Source organism: Pseudophryne corroboree, chromosome 8, assembly GCF_028390025.1.
Source record: "Pseudophryne corroboree isolate aPseCor3 chromosome 8, aPseCor3.hap2, whole genome shotgun sequence".
NCBI classification, from domain to species: domain Eukaryota; kingdom Metazoa; phylum Chordata; class Amphibia; order Anura; family Myobatrachidae; genus Pseudophryne; species Pseudophryne corroboree.
In genome coordinates, this window is record NC_086451.1 from 440,453,660 (window position 1) to 440,465,381 (window position 11,722).

At 42.3% G+C, this 11,722-nt stretch overlaps 1 protein-coding gene across 1 annotated transcript; it reads left to right on the forward strand.

Moving 5' to 3' along the window:
- The first annotated feature begins 3,151 nt into the window (after positions 1-3,151).
- Positions 3,152-11,197, forward strand: LOC134949943 (tumor necrosis factor-like). Its single transcript, XM_063938627.1, has 4 exons — positions 3,152-3,262; positions 3,551-3,590; positions 6,598-6,642; positions 7,981-11,197. Exons 1-4 carry the CDS (start codon positions 3,152-3,154, stop codon positions 8,412-8,414), a joined length of 630 nt encoding a protein of 209 aa, XP_063794697.1. The 3' UTR covers positions 8,415-11,197.
- The last annotated feature ends 525 nt before the right edge of the window (positions 11,198-11,722 follow it).

Below are 11,722 nucleotides of genomic sequence, written 5' to 3' on the forward strand. Positions count from 1 at the left end.
GCTGCACACGGTGGTTAATCTGGTGATTAGCTGGTGGTCATTATAATGGGACTCAACTGTGTATATATATATATTAAATGTGTGCGTGCGTGTGCGTATGTGTATATATATATATATATATCTATATATATATATAGTAGAGATAGACAGATAGATATGTAAAAAGGGGGAGTGGCCTTGCAGGAAAAGACTACCTTAAACTCCAGTTTTGCAACCTGCACGCTCAGACATTTATCCTTCTTATAGTAATGTCCTTACACAATATGACACACACAATAATGCCCATTACACATTATTCCACACACCATAATGCCCATTACACATTATGCCACACACCGTAATGGCCATTACACAATGACACACACCATAAGGCCCATTACACATTATGCCACACACTGTAATACACAATATGCCACATGCAGTTATGCCCCGGACACCATGTTATGCCCCACACACAATAAAGCCCCTTACAAATTATGCCCCACAGTAAGGCTACTAATTACTTTTAAATCACTTGCTCATTATCAGGGGTCTCATGCTCTTTGTCAGGGGTTTCATGCTAATTGTCAGAGGATTCATGCTTGCTGCCAAGGATTTCTTGCTCATTGCCAGGGGTTTCATTCTCTGTGTTTCATGATCATTGCCAGGTGTTTCATGTCATGTTCGTTGTGAGGGGTCTCATGCTCATTGCCAGGGGTCTCATGCTCGTTGCCAAGGGTTTCATGACATGCTCGTTGCCAGTGGTCCCATCCTCGTTGTCATGGGTTTGCTGCTCATTGTCAGGGGTCTCCTGCTCATTGCCAGGGGTCTCATGCTCTTTGCCAAGGGTTTCATGCTCATTGTCAGGCGTTTCCTGCTCATTGTTAGGGGTCTCCTGCTCATTGCCAAGGGTTTCATGCTCATTGTCAGGGGTCTCATGCTCGTTGCCAAGGGTTTCATGCTCATTGTCAGGGGTTTCATGGGAGAAGATGCATTTCTGCATTTTCTCCTGGCAGCACCAGCATTCCCAATACTTCTGGGTACGCTATTTGCGCCTTCACTGACAGATGCTAGAGGTCAAGTATGCAAAAAACAATACATGTATTTTCACCCCTGGCATTGCGCGCGGTTTGGCCAAAGTGCAAGTTACTAGCTTTTTATTTTATTTTTTTCATCTACTGACAACTCAGACCATTAATAAAAAAAAAGCGTAGCAGGCATAGTGTAAGTGTGAATATGAAGGCATCAGAGTGCTTGTGTCAGAACAAGACTTCATCCTGTATAAATTGCTTAGTTAATCTTTGCAACACTTTATGCAACAATTTGTGAGCCTAGACCACAAAACACACAGCGTAGACACGTGCACCTGTAAGACCACAATCCTGGACCTTGCTGCTGGGGTGAGTGCTTTACAAGGGCATTTGGTGATATTTCTACATTTCCATATCTCCACTGTTTTTGTGACAGGTCAATCAAAATAATGATTAATCTATTTATGTGCAAAATAGAAATAAAAAAAACAATCGCTCTGATTGTGGGGATTTCTTTGCGTGCTCTGAGTCCCTGGTTCTGTCAGTCGGTTTCCTGTTGCTTCGGCTCTCTCTCTCTTTTTTGGCTGTGGGTTTCCCCTATCTCTTCACACTCTCCCTTCCCTCCCACCTTTTCTTCTGTGCTGTCTATAATATGGGTCACTTACACACTTCAGCCATTACTGCCTCTCAGTTCTTGCCATCTGTATCATCACTGACATTTCAGACACCATGACTGTGACATTACCCAGATGCACCTGGGGCTGGCAGAGCCTAACCACCAGGAGATACCTGTCAGCAGTCCTGTTGACCCTTTCTTGTGTTGCACCGCTTGTGGTAGGATCTCCAGTAAAGGTAAGATCTCTTGCCATTTGTTACATCCAAAACATAAGTTGTGAAGATAAATAGTTTGCTTCCAGCCATTATGCTGTCTGGGGAACCTTGTGGAAAGGTGTCCATCTCAACCGCTGGACCAACTACTATAAGTATTTGTACCTATGTGTTTTGCACCACGCGGTAATTCAATATCTATGACTCAGTCAAGCATTGGGTGCCTAAGCCTGGTGTATATAATAATATATGTACTTAGATGTTTTTAAACTAATGCATATACAAGGAATTAACCAGACAGGCAACAGTAGATATATTCTCTATGTATTATATAACTATGCCTATAGCCATATAGGCAAGAATTGTCTATTTCAGCTGGTAGAAATGGCAGGTTGAAATGGCTACTTAATACTCCCCCCCCCCCCTATTGAAAATACAGTCATTTGAAAATTGCTCAAGATATTTCTACTGCCTTCTGTTACGAATACAAGCATATTTTGAAGTTGTGCCTAACCTATCTACTTGTGAATTGGCGGGAATGTTTTTGCCATGAAGCACGTCTGGTGAAGGATGTACAGAGAAGCCACTTACTATAACATAATGCAAATATAGATTAATAAATATTAAAAATCCTTTGGTGCACTTGGCCACCAACCAAATAAATGGTATTAGGCCTTGGAGGAAGCTGGAGTAAATGGGTTAGATAGACAGAGAGGAGGTAGCCATTGGGTCATTAACAGACCAATCACGGCCTACTTACACTGTCTGAGGAACTGGGGTGGTTAGCTTTCGGAGGGTGTTTTATGTTAAGTATTGTTTCTTCCAAGAATGGGCTACATTGGTCAGCGAATGGACCAGCAATGGTCCTACAAGGGGAACAACTCAGCTGGCATGTACTATATCATGTTTAGAAAGATTTTAGACCTGACTCACACTTTCCCTCTACCTTCCGTATATACTGTATTACCAAGGGACTTGGCAGTCAGCCACCATGAGTCTTAATTTTTCAGATTGCATAGTAAGGTTGTAAAAATTCATCCATTTCCACCCTGCAATTGCCTTACTCCAGAGCAAGACAAAGCAAGACCCCAGTGTGGAAGTAACCAACCGAGCCTCACTGAAGGGAAAAATTTCTTCCATACCTCAGCTAGACCCTCGTTTGTCTAAGCTCTCATTATTAAATCCTTCTATTTCCTTTATTATAAAGGTTGCCTGTCTCTCGGCCCTCTTGAGTCCTCCTATGTCCTTCTTTCAGCCCAAACTTTTGCCCACATTCAAGCAGCTGTTTATACCATGGTAATATTCTCTGGGTCATGGATACTTATCCCTGGGATTCCTATATCAATGCGGTGGCACTCTACAAATGGATCATGGATAGTGCTGCAGAGAAGAGGAACATTCTAATCCCAGTTCTTAAACAGAAGGCAAAGCAAAAAGGAATTAAAGTGTTTATAAATCACCTTAGTGCTAGTAATAGGACTAAATAAAGAGCTGGAAGTAGTTGTCTTTCTTAGATGACTCTAAAGTGTGATTTTTGTTGGTGTGATAATAAGTATAATATGAATACTAATGTATGTACTGTACGTAACAGTAATATGTGACCTCGCTTATTGGTAGGGATCTCTGATAGGGTTTCTCTCCAGAAGCCCCAATTTCTGTGTCACCGTTGAGTCACTGTATTTTAAAATGCTAAATTTAATTTCCTTACGCAGGAAGAAACAAGAATATCTCCAGTGCACTCAACAAATCGAGGTATGAGCAAAGTCTGACTGGACTTACCCATTGACTGTACATCCATGCTACTTTCTTTCTCTTACGGTTCTCTGTATACCCTGCAAGCAATGTACTTGGTGGAATACAGTTGGGGTCATTTGCCAAGGACATACATAATGCAACACTGTGCTGTACACATACAATACATGCAGCGGGGTTTTTTTTTTAAGGAATCAAACCTGATGGGCATCTGACTACTTTGTTATTCCTTTTCCTGCCATTCTTTCTCTCTGTAGGACTGTCTTCCAACACTAGTCCCCTCCCCCTTTTGCCTCATTCTAATCTTGGTGGGCCACCTTTTCCCTCTCTTTGCCCTTTCTGCCTTCATGGGCTCCTCATTTTCTTCTATTTCTTTCAACACGTTTTCCCTCCACCAACACCATCTCCCCATCTCCTTCTACACCATCTCCCTCTATCATCCACTACTATGTCTCTGTCTCTCACAATCCACCAGAACCATCTGCCTTCCTCCACCAACATCATCTTTTCTCCCTATTCTATAACATCATCTCCCTCTATTCATACCAACACCATATCTCTCATATATCATTCTTGCAAAACCATTTCTCTCCTTGCTCCATCTAAAGCCATCTCTCTCCCTTTACAAATACCAGCTCCTTCTCCACTGACAGCATCTCTTTCCATCCACCAACAGCATCTCGCTTCCTTAACCAACACCAGCTCCCTTCCTCCCCCAACACCATCTCACTCTGTCTACCACCATCTCTCTCCCTCCACCAACACTATCTCCCTCCACCTAAACCATAGCATTCCCTCCACAAATAGCATCTTTCAGCATCCAACACTAATTCTCTCCATCTACCAACATCATCTCTCTCCATCCAAAAACACAATCTCTCCCTTTATCAATATCATATCTTCTTTCACCGACATCATCTCTTTCATCCATGAACACTATCTCTTTCCATCCGCCAATACCATCTCTTGAACCTTCACCAACAACATTTCCCTCTCTTTACCACCAATAAAATCTTCCTCACTCCACCAACACCATCTCTCTCCATCCACCAACACTATCTTTCTCCCTCCACCAACATCGTCTCCCTCCACCAACACTATCTCTTTCTATTCACCAACACTATCTCCCTCCCTCCACTAACACTGTCTCCCTCCCTCCACCAACACTATCTCTTTCCATCCACCAACACTATCTCTCTCCCTCCATCACCATCTCTCTCCCTCCACCAACACTATCTCTTTCCATCCACCAACACTATCTCTCTCCCACCACCAACATCATCTCCCTCCCTCCATTAACACTATCTGTTTCCATCCACCAACACTATCTCTCCCTCCACCAACACCATCTCCATCCCTCTACCAACACTATCTCTTTCCATCCACCAACACTATCTCTTTCCATCCACCAACACAATTTCTCTCTCTCTGCCAATACTATTTCTCTCCCTCCACCAACACCATTTCTCTCCCTCCACCAACACCATCTCTCTTCTTCCACCAACACCATCTCCCTCCTTCTACCAATACTATTTCTCTCCATCCACCAACACCATCTCCCTCCCTTTACCACCATCTTTGTTCCTCCATCAATACAATCTCCCTCATTCCACAACACCGTCTCCCTCCCTCCACCAACACTATCCCATTCCACAGCCACCATTTTTCTCCATCTGCCAGCACCATCACCCTCAATCCACCAGTACTGTCTCCCTACCTTCACCAATACCGCATCTCTCTCAACCCACCAATAGCATCTGCCTTCCTCCACCTCTAACATTTTACTCCCAATCCACCAACATCATCTCCTTCCCTTCCACCCTCCACGACCAACATGTCTCTCCTACAGTAATTCAACAATACCAGGTCTCTCCCTCCACCATCAACATATGCCTACCTGTAACACCTTCTTCCTACATCCACCAAACCCATTTCTCTCCCTCAACCAGTAATATAAACCTACCTCTAACCATCTACCTACTTTCGCCAACACCATCTCCCTCCAACATTTTCTTTCTACCAATCCAATAGTACTGTCCTAGTTTACTGTGATTCTGTGAATTGGTTCATGACATATACAAGTTATTCACTGGAAAAATGTAAATGCATAAGGGTCACATTATAATTCTTTTCTTAATGCCTAACATGATGCAGCCACTAGCCAGCTAATTCCCCTGGAAAAAAACAACTGTGTGAGGAAAAAAGATTCTATATTACAGAGCCCTCTTAGCCCTATCATCTTTTTTATTATTTCACTCAATGTACAAAGCCAAGGCGGAGGTTGGGTTTCCGTCCGGCGTTATTTCACCGGTTGCCGGGATTCCATCGTTGTTCTCCTGAATATCGGGATCCCGACAGCTGGCATTTTAACTACATCCCACAGCCCGTACCTTATCCCTTCTGCTTTCCCCAGTCATGCTTCATCATCGCCACTGAGGAACAGATGTATTAACCTGGAGAAGGCATAAGGAAGTGATAAACCAGTAATATGTGCAAGGTGATAAAGGCACCAGCCAATCAGATCCTAACTGTTAATTTACATCTTGGAGCTGATTGGCTGGTGCCTTTATCACCTTGCACATATCACTGGTTTATCACTTCCTTATGCCTTCTCCAGGTTAATACATCTGCCCCTCAGTCTGCTACTCAGTGTCCCTCCATAGAGATGAATCACCTGTATGTCAATGAATATTTCTACTTTAGGAAAGGTGTATTTAATTTATACCTGCAGACACAAGTCTTACATTTTTCCTGTGACTTTAGTTATTAATAACACTGTCCAGTCATGTTGCAGTATGTATGAATATTAAACTCATGTTTAAGCATGTTTAACTATTACACTGACACCAAACCTTCTAACTCTGGCCCAATCTCTCCTGTCATTGGCAGAGGGAGCACATGTTCTAGGCTTGGCCTCATTTACTACCAGAACCTAGTGACATTGACGTCTCAAAATCCATCTATTTTATTTCTACTGCACTTCTAATATATCTCTTATATTTTACAGGAGAGAGAGTCCAAGATGCGGAGAGGCCGGCGGCTCATTTTGAAGGTACAATCTGAATATCAGGAGATCACTTCCATATTGAAAGGCCAAAACATTAGCATTCAGATAAAATAAACTATCTAGTAAGAGATTTATAAAACCCTGAGATATAAATTGAAGCTTTTTGAGCTTCATGGCAAAGGCTGTGAATACTTATGTACATGTGATTTCTAAGATTTAATTTTTAATAAATTTGCAAAAATTTCAAAAAGAACTTTTTTTCACGTTGTCATTATGGGGTATTGTGTGTAGAATTTTGAGGGGAAAAAATTAATTTATTCCATTTTGGAATAAGGGCGGGATGTACTAACCTCTCCCTCAACGTTAACTGGCTTTCTCTGCGGCCATCTGTCTCATCCCCATCCTGGCACTGCTATTTGCTTCTCCCCCTCACTGCCGCGGGGGCATGCGCCGGTGAATACCAAGGCTCAGCGCGGCATCCACAAAGCTCAGTGCGGCATCCTGAGTGGCCGCGGCGGTGAAGGGGAGAACTAAACAGCAGCGCCAGGATGGGGAGGAGACAGGCGACCATGGCGGTTAGGGGGAGAAGCGTATAGCAGCGCCGGGACAGGGAGGAGACAGATGGCCGCGGAGAAAGAACGTTAATGCTGCAGGAGAGGTCAGTACATCCCGCCCTTATTCCGAAATGGAATAAATTCATTTTTTTTCCTCAAAATTTTACACACAATACCCATTAATGACCACGTGAAAAAACTTTTTTTGAAATTTTTTTTAAATTTATTAAAAAATAAAAAACTAAGAAATCACATGTACATAAGTATTCACAGCCTTTGCCATGAAGCTCAAAAAGCTTCACTTTATCTCTCTCAAGGTTTAATAAATCTCTTAACAATATGTGGAAAAAGTGAAGCGCTGTGAATACTTTCCGGATGCACTGTATGCCAAGCATTCCAGTAGATTGGGCCCCCTGCAGCTAACGCCATCTAAAGTCTTTGGGCTATACTTTGCAACAATCACCTGGAGAGGGTTCCCCCAGATTCCTCCCCAGCAATGGCCATTGCACATGGTCAGCGGGAGAGCACATGCACTGGAGTGTCGGCACTGAAGCGAACACATCACAGAGATGGGTTCCTTACAGAGACCCTGTCCCCTGCGGGTTCCGCTTCATACATCTGCCCGATGTAATTGCATCCTGCAATGTGATCTTGGGTGCTAACATCACCCAGAACGCACTGCATATGTGGTGATTGATAAATGACCCCCCCCAGATGAGTTATTATTTTGCTTGCTGACACAGGCTTTCAAATATGTTAATGTCAAAATGCAGCTTTTCTTACCCCTTAAAATCTTTCTCAATCTCAGTAAATAAAACATTTCTTTCAGCCGATTCAATCACCGAAGGATCCCTAAATTGGACCACCGGCGGAGACAACTCGTTCAGCCAAGGAGGTCTGGTGCTAACGGACAACAAGCTGTACATTCAGCGCACTGGCCTGTACTTCCTATACACTCAGGCCACCTTTGGAGGAGACCATTGCCCACCAGAAAGAGAGAATCTTCTTTCCCACAGTCTGATTCTGCACTCCAAAGAGCATGGGGAACCAATGCAGCTGCTCGATGCTCAGAAAACAGCTTGTGGGGAGCAACCAAGACCAACGTCTGCAAGCAGGCAACCTGGCGCTAAATGGAGGAAAACTATTTTCCAAGGAGCCGCCTTTAAGCTTAATAAAGGGGATTTCCTATACACTGTGACCAAGGGAAGTGACTATCTGAGGACGGATATGGGGGCCAACTACTTTGGGATATATGCTTTGTAATTCCGTAGCCTCTCCTTGTACCCATCTCTTTGCCGTAGGTTAACCTAAATATTAATTGAGATGGCCAGATCCAACCTTATTAGTTCAAATGCAAGCTGCATAGATGTATATTGACCCGCCCCTCTCTAGCAGTTGTGGAACTACACATTCCAGCATGCCCTGGCAGCCTTGTTTTATAACAACTGCAGCAGCGCAGCCTACATCTGAACTAACGGAATGGCACGGAACCCTGCAGAGACTGGGCATACATTGATAAACTTGTAACCATAATCCATACTTTCCAACTGTCCTGATTTTGGCGGGGTAGGTCAGGGTTCAGGGGACGGTGACAGTACATAACTTGTATTCCAGTCAGTGCAAGTGAGAGCCTTGTTCCTAGTGAAGACATGTCTAAGGTAAGGACTGCGCCATAGGAGCCAGCTCTGTGTATTCCTGAGCACGCCCCATTGTTTTCAATAATGTACAATGGGTAACGTAAGCCCACCAGTCATTTAACATTTTTGCTCCCATAGACAGCACTAGCGGTTGTCGCAACTAGGTGCCGCAACCTCTAATGAGCATTTCCTAGTGTATAGCTTCCGTTTATTCATATCCGGCAATTATCTGATAAGGAAAGTACAGTATAGACAGAGGCCACTGAGCAAACCCCACCTCACCCAAGATGCCCTTATAGAGGGCAGGGGAGGGGGTAGTCTTTCCCAAGCCATGCACAGATCAGACAATGCATACAGACCATCGTTACTTCCAACCTTTCTACCTTCTCCCATGTCTGTCCCTCACACCTGACCCTCCTCTGATCCCTACAATGTATGCAGGAAATCTTCTCTCATGCTGGCAATGTTCTATTTCACTCTGAATAATATTATATGAGCTTTTTGAAATATGAATGTTTAATTTCACAGATCTGTCTAACTGTAACTTATACTGTACCTAACCTCTATGGGGGACATTTACTATGCAGTGATAAGGGTGGAGAAGTGAGCCAGTGGAGAATTGCCCATGGCAACCAATCAACACTGAAATAACATCTATAATTTGCATACTACAAAATTATACAGAGCTGCTGGTTGGTGCATGGGCAACTTCTCCACTGGCTCACTTCTCCGCTCTTATCACTGCTTAGTAAATGTCCCCCTATTCACCTATCATGAACAGGTAAAGCGACCATGGTTTGTGTATCTGTTAGCATTGGACGCACCCCTGAGCGTGTCTCAGTAATACCCATTTCAGATCAGAATCCCGGGACCGACTCGGTTTTGAACACAGGTCCAACCCAGATGCGACCCGGCTCAGACCCCTTTCACACTGGTGGCTGGACCCCTGTTATTCCCTGGTCCAGCCGTTCACACTGGAACTGGCTCTTCAGTGACCGGGTTCTATATGGCTTTACAGTGGGCACTTGGAGATTAAGTAATCTCCAAGCACAAGTGCAGGCAGCCAATCCAGTGGTATATGGTACGACCCGGGTCTGACCATTCAGACTGCACCATGACCCAGGTCAGACCCTTGTCCAACCCTGGGTTAGATTGCCGGGTTGACCCGGGTTATTTTTCCTTCCACCTTTCAGACTGAGCCACAACCCAGATTATCATGGCAGTCTGAGAGTGGTGTAAGAACACAATTGTGCAAAATCCAATTGGTGTGGGTACACTTTGACACTAGATATTATGCAGTGTAGATAGATAAATAGATAGATTATGGATATGTAGATAGATAGATAGATAGATAGATAGATAGATAGATAGATAGACAGACAGATTATGAATATGTAGATAGATAGATAGATAGATAGATAGATAGATAGATAGATAGACAGACAGACAGACAGACAGACAGATTATGGATAGATAGATAGATAGATAGATAGATAGATAGATAGATAGATAGATAGATAGATAATGCATTTATGGATATGTAGATAGATAGATAGATAGATAGATAGATAGATAGATAGATAGATAGACAGACAGATTATGAATATGTAGATAGATAGATAGATAGATAGATAGATAGATAGACAGACAGACAGACAGACAGACAGACAGATTATGGATATGTAGATAGATAGATAGATAGATAGATAGATAGATAGATAGATAGATAGATAGATAGATAATGCATTTATGGATATGTAGATAGATAGATAGATAGATAGATAGATAGATAGATAGATAGATAGATTATGCATTTATGAATAGCCAAAATCATTTTTAACCAGTCTAGGGCAAAATTAGACAAAAGCAAATGTTAGTTGCTATAGGATACTACAGACAATATGCTATTTCCAATATATTGAACAAGCCTTAACATGGATAACATAGTACAAACAATTAAATTGTAATTCAAATTATATTTTTATATATTATTTATGAATCGAAAAAAGTGACCAATTAATTTTTAATAAACTAATGTAAATAAAATCTACATATATTTATTTAGCCTGTACTTGTACAAAAATCTCTTGTGTACACACTATTTTATGGATGGGATGCACTAAACCCAGTTGAATGTTTCATATATTTCTCTTTAATGCTGTTTACTTTGGAAATGTCCAGATAAATCTTTATTTATATAAATATTTAAAGTATAAGTTATCTTGTAATGTAATGTTGTCTTGGTCGCTATAGAAACAAGCAAGATCCAATATAAAGTATTTATAGTATATTTATATACTTCAGTTTTTTTCATGGAAATTGTTCTTGGAATCCAAGTTAGTTGAGACTTTAGTGATCTGGTTGAATGTGAGAACTAAGAAATAAATTGTGATGTTTTACCTCCTTTTACAGCAGATTATTATCTTGTTTTCATTCAACGCATAAAGGAAAATAGATAAGGTGGAGCGTATTATTTCTAACCTATTATAAATATAGAAATACTGGGTATTACCATACAGACAGAGGTAGGAGGGCCCTGCTTGCAATCTTACACTCTGTGCCTTACATTCATTCTTATAAGTGGTTGTGTGCTGTAGGATTAATTGATCACTTCATCCCACTTCAGAACAAATTAAAGCTACAGTATAGCATTGAGCAACACCCAAAAAATATATGAGGACAGTGAAAAAAAGTAGTCCCGGACAGGAGCTGCATTACCCCCTACCATGGCGAGATCTTCAGTGTTATGATGCTGCTGTTGGTCATGTGACCGCCGCGTCATCCCGACCTCTGGGGATGTCATATCGAACCCCCAGTCAGTGCCAGATTAAGGGCCATGTGGGACAGGTGGCTGAATACAGATGGGTCCACGGTTATCTTGACTAGGTTTCTGCGCCTAGGCACAACATGATTTATTAGCATAAACCCTTCATC

Coding starts and splice junctions, on each gene's coding strand:
- LOC134949943 (XM_063938627.1), top strand. CDS start 3,152: ATGGATACTTATCCCTGGGATTCCTATATCAATGCGGTGGCACTCTAC. Junction 3,263..3,550: donor TCCCAGTTCTTAAACAGAAG/GCAAAGCAAAAA, acceptor TTCCTTACGCAG/GAAGAAACAAGAATATCTCC. Junction 3,591..6,597: donor AGTGCACTCAACAAATCGAG/GTATGAGCAAAG, acceptor TATATTTTACAG/GAGAGAGAGTCCAAGATGCG.